Source organism: Echiichthys vipera (assembly GCF_963691815.1).
Source record: "Echiichthys vipera genome assembly, chromosome: 4".
NCBI classification, from domain to species: domain Eukaryota; kingdom Metazoa; phylum Chordata; class Actinopteri; order Perciformes; family Trachinidae; genus Echiichthys; species Echiichthys vipera.
Genome location: NC_139829.1, coordinates 21,657,158 through 21,684,140, shown reverse-complemented (window position 1 = coordinate 21,684,140; position 26,983 = coordinate 21,657,158). Strand labels below are relative to the sequence as shown.

Here is a 26,983-nt window from a genome sequence, read left to right as displayed (position 1 = left end):
TAATTTAAAAAAAGAAATCTAACTTTTTACAAAATTAGATCCTTAATCCCACACGGGGTAATTAAAATGATGCAATTAATAGTTCAAACACTCAAACTCAATCAAACAAAATATCACATAAAAACAACTATATTAACAGTTGGCTATTATGTATTATGCTGCCAGTAGTGCCTTCAACAAAACATACACAAACCTTGCAGTTGTCTGTGCATGACCAATCATTGTTATAGTGACTTAATAAAAGCAGACAAGCATAGGAAATTAGTAGTTTAACATCAATGGCATGATGAAAAAAGCAGAGAACCTAACACAAGCCAAAAAAAAAGACTTAGTCTCAAAAAGAGAAACTGTGTCGAACACTTTGCCAAAACCTTTCAAAACATGTGAATCATCTGCTCTGAAATGGAAATAAGTAATCTGTGTGAGCTACGGCTTTCTGTCATTCAACAGGAAACCTCCACTCCCCACAGAGCAGTGAGGATTATCCTCGGCATCTCACGATTCTGGTTCAAATTCATAGTCTGCATCAACTGTCATGACATGTAATAGACGTGATGTGTGTGTGCACAGAGGGGTGTCTGTGCCAGCACAGGCTTGCACTTAGTGTTTATTCTGTTCATAAACAGAAACAAACTATATTACAAATGCATCTATAAAATAGATTTGTTATGAAACGTATCAGATTGAATCCTTCAGACCTCAACACGCTCAAACTGCGTATAGGGGAGGGGGGGATTACTGTACTGTCACCAATGTCAGAAGCATGCATTCCCCCAGACTACAGGTCTGTTGTGACAATGCTGACAGGCCACCTTCGGACGGTGAAGTACTCTCGCACTCAGTCAGGTGGTGAGGAGGCTCCAGTCCAACAGTAGGCTACTGCTTGCAGCTCTGCCACGGCTGAGCTGCCGTGGCAGAGGAGGATAGTGAGAGGGACCATATGTCTCTTCTCTCTAGAGTCTGTCCAAGTCCAGGCCTGCCAAGCCGTTAGGCCTATCCCACACATATGTGCCTTAATACTGTTCAGCACTCGGTCTTCAGGGGTTGAGACATTGCTGTAATTCAGTTTGTGAACCATTGTCTTTTCTGTGTGGCGAACAACAGAGGAATGGCCACAGGTAGGTTCACAGGGTGGTGGTATTCCCCAAAGACTTACACCTTCTTTCAAGAGGTAAGCTTGTTTTCCTTGTGACTATTTTAATCAGGTAATCTCTATGCAGCATGCCAGACTATTATAGCCTAGTCTACCGATGAACTCCCTGAATGAGAGCAACTGCTAACTGAAGATTTGTGTATGTACCCCTTTATACATTGATGAGCAAACCTTGTGAAAAGTAATGAGAGAGGTGAGAGAATAGGTGAATAGCCTGTGTGCACAGTTATTGTGTGTGGTGAGGCCACTCTACCCTAATTTGACTACTAGAGCCTGAGAAGTTGCAATGATAATCAGAATCAGAATCAGAAAGGTGTGTATTGCCGAGTATGTTTTCCCATACAAGGAATTTGCTTTGGTATTCAATGCGCAAAATAATTAAAGAGAATTAAACAATAAGCAAAGTAATGTAGTGAAGAACATGAATAGAAAATTATCATAAAATATGAGACAGGTGAACAGATATTACAAATCATGTACAATTTAACAGTTAAAAACAACAAACAACAAAAAGTTTTGTGCAGGATGTGCAAAAAGTATAGGCTACTGACAAATGTTGTGCTAAAATGTTGTGCATGACTTCACATATATATATATATATACATATATACTCATTACTACTACTACTGATGCTGCTGTCTGTCAAAAAGTGCAAAGCAAATAAGCTGTATTTTCAAAATGACAAAGAAAACTCAAGTAGAGCTTTGTGTTTGTGTACTGTAGTGTGGCTCTTCCGCTTACCGTTACCACGGAAACATTATACCCAATCAGAGACAATTTAGCACGGTGCTGTAGAAACAGTAGCCAATCAGAGAGTCTGTTGTTTAAGCGTCGGTTGGTTTAAAACGGCAAAGCAAGCATTTTCTAACTGACGAGATAACTTGTGCATCGGGGAAGCCTGCATAAAATATACAAAAGGTAAATACTACTTCCCAAAGCCCCAGCGTTACTGCGTCTACTGTCTGTTTATGTAGACTACGTTATCTCCTGTACTTTACTACTACGGATTGTAAAATAGCACTAACGCTAATGTTATTCGCTCCAGTGAGTTGTGTGGTTTTCAACTATGCATCCAAAAAGTAACCGTGTCCCTCTGTTTGTACATCTATATGTAAACTTACAATAGTTAGCTATATGTTTTAATTAAATGCGTAAGTTTGCCAGAACGTGCGTAACCTGCAGTAACCGTAGCGAATGTTGCACTTCAACAGAGGGGACTTTGGGAGGTTGTTTTAGTGAGAATTTACAAGTCGCCTAACGAAGAACCACTGTCTAACAAAATGTAGTTTGTGATGTTATGAGAACATATATGTTTTTGCGTTATTTTTTTACACGATTTTGACCATTTTAATACAGTTTCTCTGTAACCAGTTAAATCCTGCACGCCCTGTGTATACAGTGCCATCACAAACTGTACATTACAAACTACCAGTCTGTTGTATGAAATCTGGATGAACATTAACATTTGTCCATTTGATTAAAAGATATAATCATTTTACGTTTATATAAAGCATTCTGTATAAATTACAATAACAACATGTGCCTGTACATGTGAATCACACATGCTATATTTTTTTGTCTAGATGTCCTCAGACGAAGAGGAGCCAACCAGTCCTGTTCTGCCCAAGGACTCTGATCCGGGCAGCTCTGTCTCCTCTGAGCTTCAGGTGATTAAAGAAAACAGGTTCACAACAATGTGCCTTTATGCCTTGTCACATCTCTCAGCTACATTGTGTAGCACATCTTCACAGTGAAGTCAGTTAGGGCAAGCAACACATGCAATCGGACAAGTTTTAAACATACACTCACATACACTGTGAGTACGCTCTGTCAGTTTCAATCAATAAGCCAAATCACTTATTTTGAAGTGAAACAGAGGTAAGCGCACCAGAAAGGTCCTGAATTGCCCATTGCAATGTAAAACTAAATGCATGTACAACTATTTTAAGTAAGTCACTTCCCAGTTAGTCATTTTGATAATACAGTAAAATCTCTGTTTAGTTGCCTGTGTGGTTTTCCCTAGTAAACTGACCGACTGCTCTGTAAAGCTGTATACAACAGGGTCTTTTCATCCTTGTGTCCTGAATTTAACGCTGATGACTAAAATGTTATCATAACCAACAGGTATAATAGCTATGGAAATCAGAAACCATAAAAATTACATGTACAGATGGATAAAGATATCAATAAACACTTGAGCTCACTGTTTCTTTTTTTGCAATATTCTATTTATATCATATTCTATTGTTCATGAATCAACAGGATGAGTATGAGGAGCTCCTCCGCTGTGCTGTGGTCACCCCTAAGCTTGACGCACTCACCGGTGCTCACTTGCAGTGGCTGAGCACCTCACACCAGTCTGCAGAGGGTCGGACTTCCCAGAGAAAAGATGGCACAAAATCACCGCACCCAGCCGGTATTCTTAGGTTCCTCCTGTATGCAATACACATTTATATACACACACATTTCACTAAGCCTCTTTGACAGAAACACAACTTGAGCCCTTCCAGATGCTGCCCCCATCAAATGATCAGCTGTCAAAACGGATTTGGCATCACTACATGGAAAAAATGTAGTGTGTGTTTATCAGTCTCATATTTTCAGCTTGTAAACCAGTCTAGTCAAGATACATATGATATCACTCTGTCAGATTGTACCCCCTATCTGTTTCCCCTACGACACCCACATCTTAAACAGTCCATCAGCCCACCCTCCACCCCACCCCATCCTGGCTCCAGCTGCAGCTCTTATTGGAGGTTTAGTGCTTTAACTGTCATGGAGTAGTGCACAGGGATGTGGAAAGCAGACGGCCAATTGGTAATGATCTCCTGGCTCTCTGCCCATACTGCTCTTTAGAGTGCAGGCTTTCTCTTCCCCCTGCAGGATTTAATTAAGATATTGACATAAATGCATTCTTGGACAAGGAGCCATGCTTGTCTTGTTCAGCATTCTCACCATCACCTCCTCTGTTCTTAAGCTGTCCTTTGGATTTCTTTCTTTTTCTTTTACATTTTACTCTCTTATTCCATTTTAAAATGTATTCCAGCAGCATCCCCCTTTTATCTATCTGCCATTGTGCCTCGTTCTCTGTCTTCCTCTTTTTCTGTCAGATACTGCCACTGACGGTAAAGACCTGAGGCATTCTAGCAGGAATGTGAGATCGTCACAGGTCTCTCCCATGATTATTGAGGCCTTCGCACACTCAAGAGTCTCTCTTGGTAAATTGAATTAAAAATACAAATAAACAAAAGGTGTTTATCTATTTATTTATATATATTTAACAATAATATTGAGAATAATACTAGTGGTTGTCTGTCTGTGTTTCTATTTTCTTTGCCCACTTACAGCTGAAGAGATGGCAGGTCGGTCATCTAGCAGGGCGTCCGTGCTCTCAAACACTCCCTCAGACAGGTTACAGACTGTGTCTGAGAGGTCTAGGCCGAACAGCCCACACCCCATTGAGTCCGCTTCGACAGAGATGTTTGTCTCGGAGGAGAACATAAGCAAGATGGAGAACATTCTGGACACGTGGAGCAACAACCTGAAGGTTAGTCTGCTTTCTTCTACTGTAGAATAGTCCTTCCACAATCAATCAATGTAATGGCTCTTATTTTCTGCCTGCTTGAGAGTCGACCATAGATAATGTTTATATATGCTATATATAGGGCGCTGAATAATAATTATTATTATAATAATAGCAGTGTTTCAGCAGTTTACAGGAAACTAGGCGCATTCTGGCAGGTTTATCCTAAATTAATTGAAATAAGAATGCAAAAAGTTTTGCATAAGCTGTAAAATCTGTTGTATAGATTCAATAGAGGCATTAATTGAGCAATCTAGAAGGCAAATTATGCTGTTTAGCGTATACATTTTAGTGTCACTGTGCTTTATTTATAAAACCTAAAATATTGCATGAAAAATGCTAAAATGTGTTTGCCCTAAAAAAAAAAACTTTTAGTTACGTTTGTCACTGACCAGTCAGTTTAAAATAATGCATTACCAATGCATACTGTACAATATACAGGCAACTGAAATCGGCCTTATTGTTCTATATTGCCCATACTCCTGCAATGAGACAATCAGTCATAATTAATGGTGAGGATGAGGTCAGAGATTATAAAGGGAATATAAAGTCTCAGGAAGGCTTATTGAATAGGATGACAGTTCTTCTCTTACTGGAACCAGTGACCTTTCAATTGTGTCTCTCAGTGGAATGATTATGGAGGATATGAGTCCCTGGACATGGTGTCATTCTTCCTGCTCTTTTCATCTAATGTTGTACAGCTCATTCCTGGAGGGCAGGAGACAACCAATTCCCTTCCAAGCAGTGCTGATAAACGATTTTGACCGGGGAAAAGTCAGAGCTTAGGACTTTTTCGAGGAAGTTGAGATGCTTTCACTTCTCTTGATTGAAATAAATGGTAGCTTGTCTGATGTTTTACCTTTCAGATAAGCCAAACATGTTCATATTTGTGTGTGTTGATTATGTTTGACCCTGTAGAAATGTAGCTGAGGCCATTGGTCCTGTTCTAGACATTTGAAACCCTCTAGCACATCTGTTAATGTAATTTATGTATTACACATGTCCATTATTTACTAAAGCAGTGTAATGAACACACTGCGACTGTCCCACCCTCTGCTCCCTAATTAGACAAACGTGCTGACTGAGCTCAGGAAGTGGAAGCTGGCCTTTATGGAGCAACACAAGCTGGAGATGAGGAAAGAGAGGGACAGGTATGCAGCTCAGGCAGCTGGCCTGAGGTCAGAGCAAGACAGCCTGAAGGAGCTGCTACGTACCTACGAGACATCCAACCAGAGAAAAGACGAGGTGACTACATGTGTATTTGTGTGCTTACCCAGACTGACATTGATTAAGTACCAGAGATTGAAATTCCAGTCATTTACATTGTTATGAAATTATAGTGGATGACTGGATGGGCTTAATCCAATCCTATCAGCCCCATATCACTCATATGTTCTCTCTCATGCACAATCTGTCTCAGATTTTTATGTACATTTAGATCTTGAAAGAAAAAAATGTATAAGGGCCTTATGCTTTCACCTTCTGCTTTTGAGACTGCCAAGCTTGTTGTGTGACGTATACTCCTCCCTCAGGTGATTGGGAACCTGAGCCAGGTGCTGGACAGACAAAAAGAAAAGGTTGAGAAAATGAGGGCCTTCACCCGCTGGAGACTCCAGCACACTGAGGCCAAAGAGGAGGTAAACTGATGACATTGTGGTGTTGAAAACTGTTTACGAGAAGATAGACTTTAATGTATCCATGGGGAAATTTAATCTGCTCCTCATGGCCAATACCGATAAGATAACCAATGATTTCATGTTTATGTATTTTACAAAGTTCATAACCTGCAGTTCATGTACACTTGAGGGTAAGAAAAGCTCAAATGTAGTGACCAAGGATGGATGATCAAATATTCCATAGCTCTGTTCATGTATTTAATCTAGTAAGGTACATTGTTTAAAAAAAACACATCAGAAACAGACTTTTACGGAGCATTTTGCTTAAGAATTGAAATTAAATTAAGTTTAAATTAATTAAAACTTAACAAATGAAATGCTTTGACATAATCTGTCAAATCAGATATGTCAGGGGTGATCGGTGGCTGAGTGGTTAGAAGCAGTCACCCCATGTAAAGAGGCTGAAAGTCCCTGAGGCAGCAGCCAAAGGTTCGACTCCAAGCTCCGCCAAAAAATAATAGTTTTTGAAAAAATCAGACATGTCAGTGTATACTCAATACATGTTTATTGGCGGAATGCACACCAACTTTAAAGATGTGTAACGGCACCTACTGTATCAGGGAGTGTAGATGCTGTGCTTGTCAATGAAAGCGATGCGGCTTCATTATTATTATTATTGGCTGTCATTTCATTATCAGAATAATACAATATTATATACATTTCCTATTATTGGACGTTAAATTGCAAAGATATATTTTGTGCATCCCTAAAATGTTTAGAAATAGTTTTTAAATGTAATGTTTTATGAAAAAAAACAATTACTTACCCTGGCACAGAGAAAACAACCTACTGCTGCTCTGCAAGAACATGATAAAAAAGGTAAAGGGAGAATGAAATATTTGTTTAGGCAGGGCTAATCTATTTGGGTGAGCTGTCCAAATAAATATGCTGTATGGGAAACACTTACTGCATATGAAAATGGAATTGACTTTTTTGATAATATAAAAGTAATGGGTGTATGATGTTCAGAGGAACATCACATGAGCATCAGATGTAGTATCTCAACATCATATGATCCACTTTGAATCATTAGTTTGGTCCTTACTTAAGGGTGTGATCTGGGGTGTTTTCATTTTTGTAATTTTCATATATGTGCAGTATATTTTTTGAGAAATGGATGTAAAATACTGGTGGTGAATGTATCCTAACATTGCTAGATTAGTGTCACTGTGGTTTAATGGTTTATGCAAATGATCACTCTCTGCATGAGTTACCGACCCATACATCAATGTCAGCGCACACTGAACATGCATATGCCACAGTTTCACACAAACATCCCCTCTTACTAAATTTACATGTGTGAAATTTTGTCAGTGCACTTCTGAGCGACATGTTCCTTTTAATGCCATACTGCGTGTCAAACTAGCATGTGCATGCTTTTACGTTTAACAAAATAGCTGTTTATGCCATTTGTTTAAAATTCACTATATACATTCTAAACCATGACACATAAAGTGCAACACAGGAGAGAATTTACTGCACCTGCACAAGAATGAATTATGGCCGTAATTATTTCCTTGTGAATATTTTTATGGTCTTATGGTTCCCTGCCAGGCTCGTGCTGCTCAGGTAGCGCAGCAGCACTACAATTTGCAGCTGAAGAAGAAGGTGTGGTTAGGCTGGCAGTCTCTGATCCAGAAACATTGGAAGGTCAAGGTGGAGCGGGCTTGCCGTGCGAGGGCTGAAGAGGTCTGCACTCGCCTGTCTACAGAGTATGAGGCCAAGCTAGCGGAGGTATATACACGAATGAAGGACCTGCATATGAAACAGTGTGTGTATCGTGATGCTGCATTGCTGAATTTATACTTGACTTTACCTCACTGAGGTGTTCCCAGCACTCTGTTGTCGGCAATATACATTGTACATTTACAGAGCTAAGTTATATCAAGACCAGAGGGACCTCTAGTTACCATGATTTATTAGTTTCTTACATACATTTAGTTTTTTCAAAGGTTTCTTCAGTTAATTACAATAATTACATACAATTTGGACATTTCAGTGAATAACAGCCTAACTAAACTTGATTAAATGATAATTAAATTGAAGCTTGATTCGGGAAAAAATGTGTTATTGGTAGTGTTATAGATGTATATCAAGGGTGCAACACAAAGGCAAGAAAATGAACAACATTAGGTGTTTTTGTCAGTATTATATAATCCGGTGAATGCATTCTTCTCCTTCCTGTCTCCGCAGCACTGTGAGGCTTTAGAGAAGGCCCAGACAGAGATTCATAGACTGCGACTAGAGCGAGAGCGCTATGAAGAATCCATGAAGAAAGCCTTCATGAGGGGTGTCTGTGCTCTTAACATGGAGGCTCTTGGAATGTTCCACACTACAGAGGGACGGCTGGAGCAACCTCCAGCTCATGATCAGCATGGTTTGTAATAGCATGATCACACAAACCTGTTTTTACAGAATTATGTCCGTCTTTTTAAACAACAAGCATATTAAAATGTGCCCTGTTACCCTTATCACGAGCCCCCCTAACTACATTAATGGACCCCTGCTCTATACAACCAAGCTTAGAGGGGAAACCAAGCCTCTGCGCTGTATTGATTCAGCACAGCTATCTATACGGGTAGGAAAGAAACACCATTTTTCCAATAGAGTGCAGCAGTGCGCTATTGACTATTGTGTAGATTTATGAATGAGTGGAGTGAAGGGTGGTACTTGTTCTTATCTTGAAGTCATTCACTGACTCATCCAATGCAGTGATGTGCTGAGTGGTACTTTGCACAGGTTATAAACCTAAGTAGACGAATACAACTATCATAAACCTTGGACCAGACAATGACACTTTTTCTGTAGCTGTAGCCAACGAGAGGTGCAGCAGGTTAACAACAGACAGTGCGAAGGTTCACAAAGCATTTGAATTAGTACAGTAGTACTAATCAGCCTAGTACTTGCCCATTGACACCAGCAAGGACAGATCTACGGTTTTCATGCTGTTGGCAGCAGATTTAAACCCTGCTATCAGCATGTTGCACACACAACAGTAAGTATCAGACAGCAGTTATACTCTGTGGTTCTCTTGGCTACTTTTTGTGAGCACATGGCTGCTGAAGCTGGATCCCACAGTATTCAGCCTGTGCCTTTGAACTCTAGCATGGTCTTCTGCTCATTCATCTGCTTACAGGTTTAATGAGTCTTGGAACCTGGAATGCATTTCATTATGTGTCTATCAAACTAGGCTGTTAATTGAGTACTTTTTTTTTTTTTTTTTTCAGCTTTCAGCACTGATTCAGAATGAAAATCTGCGGAATTTAGCGAAATGTTTATTTTTGTTTGTTTGTTTGTTGGCTACAGGTGAAGATGCGTTAACATTCTGAGTTTTATTTAAATTTTTATCAATTGTGTAAAATCTGTGGATGTGTCATTGGAATTCTGCAGCTGTAGATTCCGTGCGGGCCTGGTAATAATAAATGGCATGAGGTGCCCTTTAGTCTTTTTCAATAGACGTACAGTATGCATTATCAGTGATCAGCCACCTTTTTAATTTGCTTAAACAGAGGCGTTTAGTTGGCACTGGCAGTTACATATTTGGTTTAAAAATTGTACGAATTAAGGTATTCACATTCTAGCTCAAACTTAATCAGATATTACATCGACCATTTTTAAACCATTAGTACTGAGAGCTAGAAAGTAAAATTATTCAAGTTTTTTTTGTAACTATAACAAAAAAAAGTTCTATCAAGAATATATTTTGCCAATTTCTGATTAAAATTTCTATCTTTCTGCAGATATTCCACCTACCCAGGATGACGCTGACTCTGCTACATTGGCTCGACTTCAACCATATTCTGTCTCCTCCACGCGGTTCAGCCCTGTCCACTTTGACCGCCCAGAGCCTTCCCACAGTGAAGTCGAGGTCACGGTGAGACACTGAAACCTTACATTTATTTACACGCCAACCTCTTAGATTACAAAACACACACAGACTTCCAGAGTTGGGTAAGCAAAGACAAGCTAGGTGGCAGCAGTACACTCACGTTCAATTCCTTCTCAAACCTCTCATGGGATTAATCAAACCATTAGTCTTGCATATGAAAGTCCCTCTCTCAATTTAAAGTTTGAATATGCGGTTTTCTTTTTCTTTAATTAAGACTTTTTATTTGTTGCTACCCTATATTGCCACAAATTCTGGCTTGACACTCATCTGTGCTTGTGTAGACGCCACTAAAACGGAAGTCTTTGTACAGAAGTTTTACATTTGCTTCTGTAATTCCTTTGTTTGGTTTTATTTGTTGCACTACAACTCGTTTTTCCCCTGATATCCTTTTCTTCAGGGGGGCTCTGGTGCCCCCATGTCCAGGACAGAAGTGATTCATCCTACTACAGTGGTGCACAGCTCCCTCGCGCTTGGGGGCACTGCAAGTTCCCAGAAACAGGTTAGCATTAGAAGATCAACCTCTTGACTCTGGCACGTAAAAACAATGACAATGTCCCCCTTCGCAACAGCCATGTGTAATGACGCATGGAAACTCAACTCTCCACTAATAACGCCATTTATTCACCATGAGCTAATATTCGTCGTTTCAGGCGAGCGGTCGTGTTATCACAGCCGGTCAACAAAAATCCTCCAAGACTGTGACGGCTCGCATCACGGCTCGTACCGACGTTGGTAAGGGTGCACGCAGCAACCTCCAGGTGATGGGTGTGGCTCCGCCTATGAGCTCTGTGATAGTTGAACGCCATCATCCTGTCACACAGGTACGGGACAGTGCATGTTACTGTATTGCAATATGTGTGTAATTATGTGTAAACCTTTAGTCATGTGAAGCTGAAAAATAATAATGAACATTTTCTTTTGTTTCTCTTCAGCTCACCATCGGTCAGGCCACCGCTTCTAAATTTCCCCGCTCCTCCCAACAGGGCCAAAGCTCCTCCAGAACACACACCAGCACGTGCCATGTACACTCCATTAAAGTAGTTGACTGACCACAAAAACTATCTCACAGAAAGTGTCGCTCACCTGGGCTAGATTTAAAATGTAACACATCCTATGCAGCAGTCTTAGAATTAGAATTTTATTTTTGATATCTTGAAGTGAATTTGCCCTTACTCTCTGCATTTTCAGCTTCCTTTCATATGTGCACGATTTCTTAAACAATAGGATTTTCTCAGGAAAGTGCTACACAGACACAGGTGTTTAGCACTGCACATGTAGATGTTTTTAATTATTACCAGCTGGAAAGAGTTTAGAATTGCAAAATGGACATTTAGTTCTATGAAAAAGTTTCACTTTAAATTATGTACAGCTGAGACTGTACTGTAACGTTTAAAATTGTATATTTTAAGTATTTATTTTATTGATGTTTTCTATTGAAACCGACCATCCATCCATTGTTTCCTATACTGAACCAAAGCCACATTTTATTTCTAAAATAAATAATTTTACTGGTAACTTCCTGTAGGATCAGCAGTCAAAAATGATGTAAACATGGAGTTTTTGTTAGTGCATATTATGGCTGGGTACTGATACCTTCACTTCAATATAAGTTCTTAAACTATTATTTTTTTGGATACCAAGTTTATAAAAATCCCTTTTAACAGAAAGATATTACAGTACAAATCTCAATTTTTAAGATCCTTAACACACGAGTGAGCCTACCTTGTGTAGCGTTAGACAGCCAATCATTATTTTTCAATACTATAGGGGCAATTCGGTCATTACCTAAAATATCAAAGTTCAGTACCCAGTCTAAGCCCAATGTGTTGCAGTGTTCATCCTCATGAAATTCTGCAGCTCTTACTGCTGGAACTCTCTGCCTCCATCCGAATCTTATCTGTAAGACAAATGAACTTTTTCTGCAATAAAACGTTGCCACATATCCCAAGGCAGCACAGTGTCATGTTAATAGATTCCTCAGTATATTTGATTAAAAAAAAACAACCAATGTTTACTGAATATACCTGCAGCTTTCCTGTTCCCTGTAAAGATGAGGCCTTGGTAGAGCTCTCTAGTTGGGCTCTTCTGAGCCAACTCCTCCCCGTGGAGCCAGATCAGCAGCATTCTGTTCCCATGCTCTTGATAGCTCTGCTGACCTGTGGACAAACACACACACAGAACTGTACAGCTGAAACAATCCAAATAGTAAAAAATAACTTATAGATTGCCTCTGTGCGTTAGAAGAAAAAATAGAGAAAAATAAATTTGCCAGCCTGATTCAGAAAATAGTTATCCTGGGATATTTTTTCATTGACAAATTTTCCTCATTAATTTGTGGATTCTATTGTGACATTTTGGCCACAAGATGTTTATGTTTTTTTTCCAGAGAGTTGACACATACAAAGTGAAAAGCCTATCCAGTCAAGGTGAGCTTTGGCACCTGTCCACTGCTCCTCAATGGCCGACACTTGCTCCTTCGTGAAGCCCCAGTATTCTGCAAGTCTTTTCCAGTCTCCTGGTTTCAGGAGCTCATATGCCAGGTGCCAGGCCATCGAACGGAGCTGCTTGGTGTCATGCCGGTGGTCGAGTTTAAACATTAGTGGAAACTCGCTGTGAATGCTCTCATTAAGTTCTGGGTTGGCCTGAAAGGGCAATTGAATTATGTCAGCAGATTGATAAAGGCCACAAGCCTTAGAGGGGCATAGGAAAATATTATTGGAAAGACATGATTAGCAATATGAATGCCAGAGCTGAATGTTTTTTTAAATCAAGAAGCGAAAGGAATCAGGCATACCCTTAATGTAATCAATGGTAAATTGGCTGTCAAAGGCTTCTGTGATGAGTCATTTTTTTCTTTTTAAAGGTATTAGAGGGTTTTTTGTTTTTTTTACTAATCTAGATTTTAATGCCAGGAAATGAATCATTTGTGTTGAATGTAATTATTGATTTCAAGCCCTCAAGAATGGATTATGGCACATATGAAACCAGTAAAGTAAAGATAAGATACTCCTTCCCTTCCTTATTATTAGTCCCACAGAGGGGACATTTCTTATTTACAGCAGCAAAGTGGATAGCGCACATAGAAGAAGCATCAATAAGAAACAGAAATATAATTTCACCATCTCTCACCTTCCTCCAGGTGTAGTATCTTTCTGCTTTGATAATCATGTCCACAATAATCACCTCGTCGGCTCTGACTGCCACACCCAGAGCTGTCTTACCCTGCTACTCCAAATCCAACAGGTACAACAAAATACAGAAACTTTAGTTCCAACTGTACGGTGTCACGATTAGAATTTGATATTTTTTCATGGTTTCAATGTATCATGCTGCTGTTGTGGCTTAAATCAAATCGAATAAACTTTATGTATATGACACTTTTCATACCTTCCAGTAGCACAAAGTGCCTTACAGTAAATAAAAGCAGAACAAAACAACACAAAAACCCAAACTTCCCACCCCTACATATATACACAGAGATACACAAAAATGAATCATACATTAACTTTTCTGCCCTTCACGTGGCCTAGCTGTCAGATTTTGTTCAATATTAAGACCTCAAAAAGTACAAGAGGATACTTTATATAACATATATGGCAACTTCATCATGTTAGCTCTAGAAATTGTGTTTGTGGGAATTCTTACCCGATCCTGGAGTGTCAGATCCAGCCCGGCTTTAAGAAGCATTTCCACAACTTCTATTCTGGCCAGCTCTGCAGCAAGATGCATTGCAGTCTGGGACCTCTAACAGTTCATGACATAGGATAGGATAACACAATTCAGCAAATATGATCTATATTTCTTTTTTACATACACACTTCTTTTACTGTGTTACTGGTACCTGATTTGTGACATTAATGTTGCAGCCAGCCTTCAGTAGAGCATGGATGACAGGGATGTGGCTGTTCATAACTGCCAGGTGAATAGGAGCCTCTAGATGCTGAGAGCAAAAATATCCTGTTACACAACATGAGCCCAGAAAACCAACTGTTAGCTGAGGAGAAAATAGGTAAAATTACAATTGTGCATCAAGGCCGCGTGTCAGCAGCACAGCTGATATTTGTGTGACCAAAAAAAAAAACTTTCCTGATGGAGTGTACTACTGCCACCTAGCTTGTGGTTTCTTACCGGATTCTGGAAGTCTGTATGGGCTTTGTAATCTAAGAGGAGCTGGACAAGAGACGTGTCTCCTCTTTCTGAAACTGGATGGAGAGCGCTGCATTTGGCCTACAAGAGAATTGGGTTAGCTGTAGGCCTAATACAAGTACAAAACAACATTTACCACGTAAACTTTGATGCGGCCAAAAGGATTAACCATATTAAAATACTTTACAGTAGTACATTATTAACAAAAGTGCACCACATCAGTGATTTCAACGTTAAAGTCAGTATTGTACCGTTGTAGGGATGTTGGGGTCACAGCCAGCCTCCAGCAGAGCCTGGACACATTCTTCCTGACCGTTGTCTGCAGCCTGGTACAGAGCTGTCTCGCCATCCTGCAACACAGGAAAAAAAAATCTAGCAGTGGTGGAAGATAACCATATGTGAAGCAGGAAAATCTATCTCAGATAGACCAGTTTAAAATGACTTTGTGTTTTCAGGCCTATAAACAACTAGAAATTTAGAAATCAACTCTTCTCACACTGAAAGAACTTCAGTGAACATCAATGCAATAAAATTATATCAACCCTTAAAAACTCAAACCCCAGTCAGAAGAATAGTTGAGTAAGTAAATCTTATCTAGTGTATTCACCATTCAGACCTGAAGTTTAAGCCAGAAAATAGTTTGCCTTGTAATAAAACATTAACCAGTACATGTTTGATACATCTTAATTAATCCAAAGTGAAGCCACCATCCAGCAGTGGATTAGCTACTGAGCACACACTGTCACAAACCAAACCGTGATAGAGAGGATGTTTACACTGTTTGCCTACCATATTGACTTCATCCCGAGTATCAAAGCCCTGCAGCAGCGATTGGACAGCGTCCAAGTGCCCGTTCCTGGCAGCTAAGTGCAAGGGCGTGTCCCCATTCTGGCAGAAGGGAGGGAGGGAAACAACTGGCATCAAAGAGCATTGAGCTTTCTTGCAGGTGTAACACTCAGATACGTGAGCATATATTTCACACAAACATAAAGAGGTCCACACACCTTGTTGGGCTTCATGGTGGCCATGTTGTATGGCACAGTCAGCATATCTATCATTTCAACACACCCATGCTCTGCCGCTAGTGCAAATGCCCCGTTTCCAGACTGAAATATATGAATTGATGAACAAACAACCATATTTACTCTATGTACTTTGGTAGTCCTAAATGCACTGTCTAACAAGTTAATCAGTCAAGTAGATACCTGGTCATCTTTGTCTAGTTCCTTCATCTGCAGGTCATTAATAATATACTCTATAATTTCAGTGTGGTTGTTGGTAGCAGCACAGTGCATGATGTTCAGTCCTTCCTGACGTGGGAAATAAGCAAGTTAATGTTTAATCAAGCAGTGTGAAGAAGTTATGAAACAAAAGCATACATAACAAGAGGAACAAAAGCATATGTGCTTGTAATGTTTGCCTAATTTCTGCATATTTATCGCTCAGTCAGTTACAGAGAAAACAGTAGTCATTGTGCTTCTTTACCTTGTTCTCAACCTTCTGTTCAGCTCCAGCCTGCACTAATAATTTCAGGATCTCCAAACTGCCAAACCAGGCAGCCAAATGAATGGGCGCCACGCCGTACTGTCAATGCAAAACACAAAATGGAAAGTTGATGTGATGATGTGATAATTTGAGAATATTACAAAAGCTTTTGTCAGTGGATCAAGTTTTAAGATGCAGGTATATTTACATTGTCCTTTTGGTCCACCTTGACCCTCCGCTGCAGAAGAAGCTGCACAGCTTCTCTGTTTTTTCCAGCCACTGCATAATGAAGGGCAGTCCTGTTATCCTGAGGCACAACAACATCATCAGTATATTATCTATTTAAAAAATGTTTTTACAAAATCTCAGAAATTACCAGCATTTAGTAAGTTTGTGACAATACAGTATAATGACATAAAAATAGAGGGTTTGTCTATTTAGACCCACCACATTCCTTGCATTGGCATTCAGCCCTCTTCCAAGAATCTTCATGGCTTCCACATCATTTGACTTCGCTGCTTCCATATACTGCTTCTCTGCATCAAGCACTGCCCAGCACAGCACGCAGGAAGGTTTTTACATATTATTTCATATGCACAAATTTACAGTATGTACTAGGATTAAAGATCCAATATTGTTTGTTTTGTGTCGTATTGTATTGTTTTATTATAAAGCAGGTAAAGGTGCTATATAAATCCTGTGAAAATATAAAAACGCTCAATCCACAGAGAAATGCACACGGCTTGTATTCAGTAACTGTGCCTTTAAACGAGTCATCAGGACTTCTCTACGGTTGTGATTTCACAACTATACTAAATAAACAACTATACTGAATATAGATAGAAATTGCCGTTACAGTCAATTCCCAGCTGTGATGACAGTGTGGAGACGCCAAGGCTGTATGTGGAAGACCCAGAAACGCTGACCAATCAGAGCAGACTAGGCTTTTTCGGGAGGCCTTCACGAGACAAGCACTTAAAAAGAGTGTTTCAGAGAGAGGTTGAATACAGGTATATTCAGGAAGACACTATGAGAAAAATAATGGGTTTTTTTTAACATTAAATCATGTTATTCAAAATACAAGTATAAACCTGAATTAGCACTATGTGTTCCCTTTAATACGACATATGATGTTTGAGGAATTTATAATGGCATTTGATTGTGAGCTCAACTGAGATGAGTGCATGTTTTCTGTGCTGTGGAGATCGCCTTGGTTTCAGCCTTGTGCAAATACAGTGCCATTCTTGTAAAGAAATGAGGCATACAGTCAACCATAATGAATAACTAATGATTAACTTCAGCTTCAATATAAACTCAAGGGCTCAGCCCTGAACAAGAGAAACTTTCTTTAAAAATTGAACACAGTCTGTTTATGTATTTTCCAGCTTTCCTCATTTTGTTGAACTTGCATACTCACACATCTCTTGGTTGTCAAAGCTGCTGTCTGCCACTTTTTCAGAGGGCTTGTTGAGTACGAAGTCAGAAAACGCTCTCATAGTCTCCGGTTTCACCCACTTTCGAGGGTCCAACTTCTCTGTCTTAGGAAGATGCTTCTTGAATTTCGCTCTCAAAGCCAAAGCTCTTCTCTCCATTTGGAGGCTTTTTATATGTCTCTTTGTGTGACCAAGGTGGGATTTAATCAACAGTCCAATATGTGCGCAGACAGTAAAGCTAACTAAATACCTGAGGAAACAGACCCCACAGAAGATGAGCTCTGCTTTACCCAGTATCACGTAGTTGCAGTCTTCAAATTGACAAAAGCCAGCCTTGAAGCGTACTCCTGCTGTTTTCTTAATGCTGAAGGGCAGATCTGTTTACTTTACCTGCTCACACCCTTGAGAGACTGCTGATAGTAACAGAGAATATTTAGCACTTCCCCTGTGTTACAGGACTATATAGTATGCGCTGCAACTATGATGCCTTGAGAATGCTATACCATGTTCTTTTTAACTTTAATTTCTGTGAACACAGTGTGATGTTTACAAAAGATAAACATAAGGCTCTAATAGCAGTTTAACTTGTTTTTCCAGAGAACTTTGACTAGTTACACACCAGCTCTTGTTTCATATTCACATAACCTAAGGTGACACAGCTTTTACAGTCTTTTGCTACTGGCAAATGTGTTCCAGGATCACATGTTTTTCTTACCTGATTCATTACTTAAACCAGCAACACTACAGTCATACACTTACTCTTTAACCCTTGTTTGGTATAGAATACAAGTATACTATAAAACTCAATGGCCTAAGCTTATTTTATGTGGTTAACATGTACAAACTAAAAGTAATAATAGAGCACACATGCTACTATACCCCACACATTTAAATCCTTCATATCGTCTTCGGGTCAATTTGACACGCATATACAGGGACACACAGAAACATGCAGAGATAATGTTACATTATTATAATCCAAGCACAGAGAAGTTGTTTGCTCTCACTATCCCCCACTCTTTCCCCTCTGTCATGTGTCCACCTCCTCCACCACCACATAAAACCGAATCACACTTCCATTGTTAATTGCGTTCCAGAGACTCACAAAAGGGAAGACAATACATGGGTTAACAGAGAATACATGGTTACTAATTGTAATAATGTCATCACCCAAGTGAAATTTCATCAGAATAGTAATTTATTTAACTTTGATTTACATGATAGAAGGATTCTCTTATCTTCATTATTAAACATGTGCAGTATTATCATTCGAAAACTCAATAAATAATGGAAAATTACTGAAAATATCTGAATAAAATAACAAAAAAACACCTGTACCTCAGCATGTAATAAATACCCTTATGATCCAATGACACTAATTTACACATTTCCATTAATTTTCCAGACTTAAAACATAATTTGTCTTTTGTCATCTTTACTTTGTTGTCTAGCTATCTTAAACACAGACTGTTTTAAGAGAAAAATATATGTGTGCATTGTGCAAAAACCTGCCCAGTGGAACAGAAGGCGAGAGGTGTCTTTTTTTTATTTCCTGAAGAGGAAAGAGAAAGGGATGAGGATGGACCTTCTCTGTGCATCTGTCACCTGAAGAACTTGTCGATGGTGTTGCGAGGACCGACACCTTTAGCCTTTTTAGAAGGAGGAGAGGAAGGCGAGTCCTGTCTAAAAGTAATTTAAAAAAAACATCCCTTGTTACTACTACAGTACACTAAATACAAAAAGTGAACCTGAAATCAAGCAGTCTGACCTTTTGGTTTTGCCTTTACTTGCTTGTGTCAGCGGGAGACGGCTTCTGTCTGTGAACAGAAACAGACACCCATGAACACAGAAAAGAACTCTTCTCTGGCAAAAAAACAAAAAACATTCATCCACCAAGGAGGCACACAATTGCAGCACCTCCTCAGGGATATAAAGAGGACAATTTCTGAAGCAGTCTTGTTTAAGAGGAAACCAGGGTGCAGTCCATTGTAGGAAATGAATAGGTGAGAAAGTGATTTAGCCATTTCCAAGACCAGGGCAAAGGAAGCCCCATGGGCTGAAATGAGATGTCCTTTTTTTCTCTGTAGGAATCGATACACACTTCTCACAAAATGTCACTGTCAGTAAATAACAAGGTCATAGGTCACCAACATCCTCCCAAATAGACATTCCTTCTGTTAACTCCAAAGATGTCATACAGCCACAGTTTATAGGTGTTACTAACAGGATCATATCCGTCATCACCAGAGAGATATATACACTCTCAGACTTTGCATACATGCAGGAAACACATACCTGCAACCCCATAGTAGACAAGGAACAAAATGAATAATTAACACGGCTATAATCAGTAAATTATAATTATCACCTGAATCTGCAGCTCTGCTCAGCTTTGCAGAGCTTCAAAAGCTCTTTGGTTCACTCTCACTGCTGTAAGTGTTGTTTCCAGCCGGAGCAGGCAGTTGTTTTTCCGCCCTAAAAATGCACTGTATACTACCTGTCCAGCACCGAACAGCAGCTACACAAAGTTGATTAACAGTGGAGAATTTGGAAGCTCAAGAGACAGACATTTGTCTCGTGAGTTGGTAGAAACCAAAAACAGAGCTAATTGAGAGTGAGTCATCAGTAATTAATGCTAATGTTGCCTGGAAGTGCTGGATGGATTTAAATGGGCAACTGTTTGATAACAAGATCACCATATCTACTTAAATGGTTATGATACTTCAATGCTGTGTTCACAACTGGTTTCGGCTTTCCCCAAGTGGGCCAAAAAAATAATAATAAATAAATCAGTTATCGCAGGTTTATAATTAAAGATCATTTTAAAAAGTGCACAGAATGCGGTTCCTGTTTAGTGTGGAAGTGTTGAACAGCCTCATTTAGTGCAAACACACTTACCTATGGGAGATGATGTCTGTCCCCCCAGTTCATGGAGGACCTCCTTGTTCAGGCAGAGGTCAACATGGTGGTTGAAGATAGTGAGGTCATCACTTTCCTGGGTCAGTTGACACACTGGGCAGATGAGGACGGGGCCTTTATCGTTATGTGACTGAGGCTGTCGCAGGGTCGCCATTTTGTTGTCACCATTGATCAATAAAACCGCTTGAAGAGAATCGTTTTCCGAGTTGTGCTGGTCTTCATGAGGACAGCCTCTGTTTGACTGCAACTCTTCACATTCTTTCTGGTCTAGATTTGACTCAGTGTCAGAAACTGTGCATTGGTTTTGCGTTCTAGAGGCGTCACTAAGACACTGGTCTATATGTCTGTTGAAGACATTCAAATCAGTCGTCTCCACCTGCCTGAAACACACCGGACAGGTGAGGCTCTCCGACACTGTGCCGCCACAGCCTGATGTGGATGCATGGGCCTCTACGGGGAAGACGAAGTCATTTTCTGAGAGATCTGAGGCTGTACAGTTATTCTTGTACACTTCTGTAGATGACTCTACATCCTTTTGAGCACAAGTGCCTGTGGGGGTGATCACAGAAGCTATCTCCCCACGTGCTTCCTCTTCATTGCTTATGCTTGCTGCCTGGAGTTGCAGTCTTTTGGCATGAGCCCTTTGGAAGAAAGACTGTTTGGGTTCCCCCTCTAACCTCCTCTGCTTACTCCCCCAGGGAACTTCCCCTTGTCTCGGGCACTTCTGGGGCAGGAGAGGACACGCAAGGGGCCCGGTTTGGAAGGAGTAATCAGAGAGATGCTCTTTCTCAAGATTTTGAAGCATTTCTCGGGGAGAGCCGCTCGAGTCTGTCTTGCCTGGTTGAAGAAAGCCAATGATGCTTCTCTGCAGGGGCTTTTTATCATCCAAACTGACGAAGGCGGAGATTCTAACACCTACAAGCACAAAAACAAATTATCTAGGGAAAAATTCAAAACGAATGCCAACTGTGTTATTATTTCCACAAGCAGTGTGTCACAGATCATTTATATTTATTTCAAGATAGTTATATTAATTGATATCTTAGTTATACTGCTATATCTAATTACCCATGAGCCTAAGTCTGAGTGGCTGGGGGCTCTCATTGTCTATTTCTGTTTTCAGTAGGTCCTTAGCAACAGCGAAGATCTCATCCACTGTAGTGACAGCGTATGGCAGCGTCAGCGCCCGGGTTTTCACCTCAAAGTTCACGTTCTTAAGCTTCAGTGTTACGGTTTTACCCTTGAGGAAAATGAAGAAAACACACATTTAGATTTGTATTAGGGAAAACAGTAACGGTAATTTCTGTCTGCTGTATAACAACCTCTTAATTATAAGCATAATCAATGATACTGTGTGGAAGGGCCATAAATAGACGCAAGATGGAAATCTGTATAATCTGTCATATCAGTGATCGATTCGTCAAAATACATTTTGTGAGTAGCACAAAGCGCTTTCATAGTAATGTGATCATCTCTCAGAGAGACATTTCCAAGGCTGATAGTAGCCCCTGCTGTCTCCTTAATGGCCCTCCATTTCCTCCAGCTATCAAGGCCACATCAGGACCCAGGCAGGGGGGTGATGGTTGTGCCAAGCCATCCAGTCCTTTTCCTCTATGTATTTGAAAAGGAATGAGCATGTTGAGGTAATTGTATGAGATTCTGTTTGGATTCAGGGTGAAGCCATTTTTTTTGTACCGATATAACAATTTTCTCTCAATCATTTTTTTGTGGTGTCCCATTTCTGTTCAAATATCCTCAGTGCTTGCATTATTTCGCTTCTCTTTGCTCAGTCGGAGACAGTCACATAGAGGCAAGACTCATCCAACCAATGCCTCAGTGTAACTTGGTTGATGTCACCAGGCAGGGAGCCAGACAAAGCACAGAGGTATGCTCATGTTTCAAAATAAATAAAGCAAACCCTCATTCAATACCTTCAGACGTTCTTTCTTCATGTCTTCTGCTAAGTCTTCACAGAGCTCCCTGCATAAAGACAACTGCTCCTCGACTTTACTCAGTTCTTTAAATGTCCTGTGATGATTGAGTGCCAGAAATGAGTGAGACAGAGAGGAAATTAGGGAGAGTTAAGAGCATGGATACTAAAAAAAGTGTGTCAGTGTTATTACAACCATACCTTTCTGTGCTCATACTTTTTCTTTCTTCATGTCTGTAAACCAGCAAAGTTAGTGAGTATTATCTCCTCTCTCTTAACTGGACTGCTTCCTTTTTTTAAACACAATGAAGTACCTTGGTATATATGTAGAGCCCAGACCCAGGGAAACCTGCATTAAATGATGCCAGGCTGTCTCTGAGAACAACAACGATAGCAACGCCATCTGCTGGCTGAGATGAGAACAGCTACTGACGCCCAGAGCATTCAGCATCTTCTCACTCACCTTCCCTATGCCAGAAACCTGAAAGGATACACAAACACATTTGTTACTGTCTTTAAATATTGATACAACCATCTTCATCCTATCTGCAGCACATCATTAGTCACTTTACACCCCATCAGTCTGCCTTTAATAATACAAAAAACACATGATTACATTCTAACATTTTTCCATAATTATTCACCAACTACACCACTCGCCTCTGTTTATGTTTTAGTTTGAGCAATGTGTACCGTACTTTGCGAACCGGGAGATTCTGGACAAAATCCATGACTGCCTCTCTAGTGGAGGGGAGCCTGTATTGGCCGTTGGGCTTGTTCTTGTCACTGCACACCTTGGCGAGCATCGTGTTTGGAGCAATTCCTAGAAAAATGAATGGCGTAATTGGACCGTGTGTTTGTGAATGAATGAACGGCTGGTAAAACACATAATCTTGATCATAATTTTAAACAGACTTATTATTATTGCTGTTTAAAGCGGAGTTGCCTATCACTACATATTTTTTTATTTAATTTTTTTTTTATTCAGAAAATAGGATGAGGAAGGAAAACAATGATGCCAGAAGAGTGAAACACTTAACTTCCGTTGAGATTGTTATAACTGCTGTGGCATTCTGAATTTTAAAAAAGCAAACTGTTTAATAATTTATTAATAACGTCTGTGAATCTCCCCTCACCTGCACTGGCAGTCAGCATGGTCTTCTGCTCAATGCGGAAGCGCATCTCTCTCACACCCTCCTCAACGGACGTCCCAAACACCTCGAACGCACCATCAGCGGCACCGACATTGTCAGAGCCCGACAAGCAGGGAGAGGAGCTCGGGCTGTCCTCAAACAGGACCGGAGAGAGGTCTTTCTCCTCTGGCACTGCCTCCTGGGGAAGCTCAATCTGCTCTTCACCTTTACACAAAAGAAACGACAACAACACACAATAATCTGATGGATTTCTTGTGTATCAGCTTTGATCTCGTAACAAAGGTTTCTTGTCATATTGTCACGTCTACAGTAAATGGGGCAGTTACAGGTGCAAAAAAACAACACATCACACCATATATATTTATTCTACATTTCTGTATAATTATCCTGCCTGTAGCAGCACTGCTGGCGCGGTAGAAATGTGTACGTGAGGATTCTGGCCAGCTACGCCTCTGTTCCAGGTGGTCTGTGAAATCCAGATAGGCTTCATCCAGGCTCATCGGCTGGAAGTGAGGGTCATAGACTGCAAAAATCTCCCGGATCTAACAGAAAGATAGAAATTCATAAGAACCTGTTAGTTTATGCAAGAAGCCACAAAGCCGGTGCATAGCATTTGTTTTAATGCAACTTTTTAGATGTACTTCTCTCTTTGTGTGTGTGTTTGCCAATCGGCCTTACCTCATTACTCACAGCTCTGTATTTATCAAAGTTGGTTGGCACGATAACTAAGTCGGGGCAGAGTTTCTTTGCAATGAAGCCAGGCATGGCGGCTCGGACCCCGTACTTCCTGGCATGGTAGTTAGATGTCGACTGAAAGAAAAAGGGTGAGTAAAACACTTTCAATTTGCCTTGAAGCTATTCATACAACATTGGTTTAAATATCCATGATCATGACAGTAATACAGTACTGTCAGTGAATTTATCATTTAAATAATTTATTAATATATAAAATATGCATAAGAAGACTTATTCCTATGCTGTCGTTTGAGAAAAATGGAGATTTAGAATGATGTGTTTCTGTATGTGATAAATATTTGAAACATACTGTAAATGCTTGAGAATTTGCAAAGCTGCGATTAAAGCGTTTTTGATGAATTGTATCACAGAACCCTCTCTTTCTTGTGCTGAAGTGGTATGTGGGCAAACCCTCCACTATTTAATTTAATTACCTAAGAAATTGCTGCCCATTTCCCAGAACATATTTTAACCCACCAGCATGCTCATGGATCCTACAGCCATGGGCTTGTCTTTCAGCTCAGGACAGTCTCTCATCTCCACAGCCGCGTAGAAAGCATCCATGTCAACATGTACAATCACACGGCTGAGATCACGACTCCTCTCCAGCTCAATGGCCATCCTCTCCACCTATAAAAAGAAAATTGATGTAAAACTCTAATGTAGCTTGATATTTATAACACAGCTTTTTCATCTAATTGCACATCAAATGTGCCTGCATATGTTTTTTGAGTGGCCTCTAAAAAGGAACCCAGTTAAACCCATGATACCCATGAGTACCTGAGTGTGTGCTTTCTTTAACTGTTGTTCTGTGATCTGTGCCTTTTGAAGCATAATTTTCTTAATGCGCTGGTTCACCTGCTGCTCTCTCTTCAGCTCGTTCTCATAAAACCGAGATCCCTGCAGGGACAAGGAGATAAAGAGTTACAGATTCTGTACAACAGAACATCTACCTTTAGGACCGTATGTCATTACACTTGGGATAATGGGACTTTCACACAAGGCTGGACACAGCCAGTAAAACTGGACCTCACATTTCATATTGTCCACAGCACTCTACAGAACCTTGTCCTTTCTAACACATCACTTATCTTACTTAATATTCACATGCATGGGAGATTACTGATGTCATACAAGACAAACAGAGCAAGTCTATTTGAGTTGTTAGCGTCTAACTTTACCTTGGACGACTCCATGATGATCTTGTTGATCTTGTCCCTGTCGAGACCCTCCATACCCGCCTTGTTGTCATTGAGGGCCATCCTGGAGAGGAAGCCCTCTCCTTTCGTGGATGCAACCCCATTCTCCATCCTAAAGAGTGGATGAGTCGTTTGTTTTGTTGGCAGTATGGTCCGATTTCAACTCTTCTAACGTTAATTGATAGAAACACCTGTAAGTTGTCGTGGATGTGTATCTTATTATGTGTAACGCTACCTTTTCTAGATAGCTATGATAATCTAAACTTACCTTATCACTCCGATCAGGATCGATCACATTAAAACGCTGAGCTGACCCTTTATGTTCTTACATGTTTTGAAAACAGTGACGATGACGGAAGGGTTTACGACACTTCCGCATGAATGCGTCATCACTGGAAAGGGCGGGACTTAAATAAATTCAATAAAAGAGATCACCTTTTTAACCATTTCAAAGACCAAAGATAATATAAACCAATGTGCAAATGTTCAGTCACTATTTAAACATAGTGTCCAGATAATTGTTGATGCGTAAATTCCATAGACTTTACGTTTTTTAGTCCCAGGAAAAACTTGTATAAATGGTACAAAGCATTTGCCAAATGGCTCAACAGTTTGTAATCAAAGATAGACATTCATAATACATGATGTAGTTTTTTCAGTAATAAATTACGACCAGAATTATAATATCAGTAGAAAGGAGTTTGGTTTATGTTGCACTATAATCCTTATATGAAAAATTAAATGCTTTTTAATTTGAAGTTGATTATAAGTTTAATTTGAATATATTTCAATTAAATAAAAAATAATGGGAAGGAAGGTTTTTTTTTTACAGAAGGAACAGCTGCCATAAATGTCAGAAAATGTGGATATGTATGCATTAATAGGATAGATGTTATGTAATAGCTTGAGATGTAATTCTCCAATTTTGTTGGAGGTGAAAAATGTAAATGGGACAAGCCAATTTCTGCTCCAGTTTATATCACTGAAGAGGAAGTTCCAATAAGTCTTTCTATGAGGCTATAAAAGCATCTTCTAATATGTTAATTGGTACATTTGTAACTAATAAATTGGATTCCATCTAAATAAAGTGTCTGTTGATGGATAATAACCTTGTGTAGATTACTACAACCTTCCATTGGCTCTTTCAAACCACTGGGACTAGAACTAACTATAAATCTATATTCCTTGGGTTTGATGTGAAATCCTTGTATTTGTAGATCCATCTCATATTACATTATATAACCTTCGCTGTTAAAAAGATCCTTTAAAAGTATTACTTTTTTTAACCCAATTTTGACAATAGAGGGACTAATATACTCAAATTATTGTTTTATGTGGAGAAAAATTATGTGAGTAACATAATTCCCATGCTAATAAAGCCTGTTGATAGAATTTTGATAGACTGAGGGGAAGTTTGGATACATTATAATTACATATTAACAGAAAAGGAAGACCTACTTCTTTAACTATTGTATGTTGTGAGGAATATACCATATTGACTCAGGAGCTCTCAAACACTCTTCATATATGATATCCTTCCTCAGGTGATGATGTCTGTGCTTCCATACAAAGTTGATGAAAATGTTCATGTTTATGTCTTTGCAGGTTGAGTCGTAAAGTGTCTGTTCAGGGTTAATGAAGGCAAGTGTGTTTTTTTTTTCAAAATTTATTTTGAATTTGT

General features: G+C 39.7%; 3 protein-coding genes across 3 annotated transcripts; 1 reads left to right on the top strand and 2 right to left on the bottom strand.

Moving 5' to 3' along the window:
• Positions 1–2,736: 2,736 nt before the first annotated feature.
• poc5 (POC5 centriolar protein homolog (Chlamydomonas)) lies at positions 2,737–11,867 on the top strand (the record flags this gene model as incomplete). Its single annotated transcript, XM_083912919.1, has 12 exons — positions 2,737–2,820; positions 3,416–3,569; positions 4,264–4,371; positions 4,501–4,700; positions 5,805–5,981; positions 6,269–6,373; positions 7,967–8,146; positions 8,606–8,789; positions 10,153–10,286; positions 10,699–10,800; positions 10,952–11,122; positions 11,234–11,867. The coding sequence occupies 12 exons, from the start codon at positions 2,737–2,739 to the stop codon at positions 11,348–11,350; spliced, it is 1,716 nt and encodes a 571-aa protein (XP_083769045.1). The 3' UTR covers positions 11,351–11,867.
• Positions 11,868–11,983: 116 nt separating this feature from the next.
• ankdd1b (ankyrin repeat and death domain containing 1B) lies at positions 11,984–17,524 on the bottom strand (the record flags this gene model as incomplete). The annotated part of the gene is made up of 15 exons (XM_083912920.1): positions 11,984–12,198; positions 12,326–12,457; positions 12,742–12,943; positions 13,431–13,526; positions 13,947–14,045; positions 14,143–14,241; positions 14,430–14,528; positions 14,699–14,797; positions 15,237–15,335; positions 15,452–15,553; positions 15,653–15,757; positions 15,933–16,031; positions 16,141–16,239; positions 16,380–16,480; positions 17,350–17,524. The coding sequence occupies 15 exons, from the start codon at positions 17,522–17,524 to the stop codon at positions 12,143–12,145; spliced, it is 1,662 nt and encodes a 553-aa protein (XP_083769046.1). The 3' UTR covers positions 11,984–12,142.
• A 1,126-nt stretch (positions 17,525–18,650) lies between these two features.
• On the bottom strand, positions 18,651–25,632 carry polk (polymerase (DNA directed) kappa). The gene is made up of 15 exons (XM_083911945.1): positions 25,571–25,632; positions 25,285–25,414; positions 24,884–25,003; positions 24,581–24,733; positions 24,047–24,178; positions 23,739–23,910; positions 23,351–23,572; positions 22,913–23,037; positions 22,529–22,695; positions 22,416–22,448; positions 22,216–22,312; positions 21,353–21,524; positions 20,264–21,199; positions 19,134–19,182; positions 18,651–19,048 (listed from the first exon to the last, which is right to left on the bottom strand). Exons 2-15 carry the CDS (start codon positions 25,411–25,413, stop codon positions 18,967–18,969), a joined length of 2,589 nt encoding a protein of 862 aa, XP_083768071.1. The 5' UTR covers position 25,414; positions 25,571–25,632; the 3' UTR covers positions 18,651–18,966.
• Positions 25,633–26,983: the final 1,351 nt, after the last annotated feature.

Coding starts and splice junctions, on each gene's coding strand:
- polk (XM_083911945.1), bottom strand. CDS start 25,413: ATGGAGAATGGGGTTGCATCCACGAAAGGAGAGGGCTTCCTCTCCAGG. Junction 21,525..22,215: donor TGAAGAAAGAACGTCTGAAG/GTATTGAATGAG, acceptor ATTTTCCTCAAG/GGTAAAACCGTAACACTGAA. Junction 19,183..20,263: donor ACAGACATCATCTCCCATAG/GTAAGTGTGTTT, acceptor TTCTGTTCACAG/ACAGAAGCCGTCTCCCGCTG.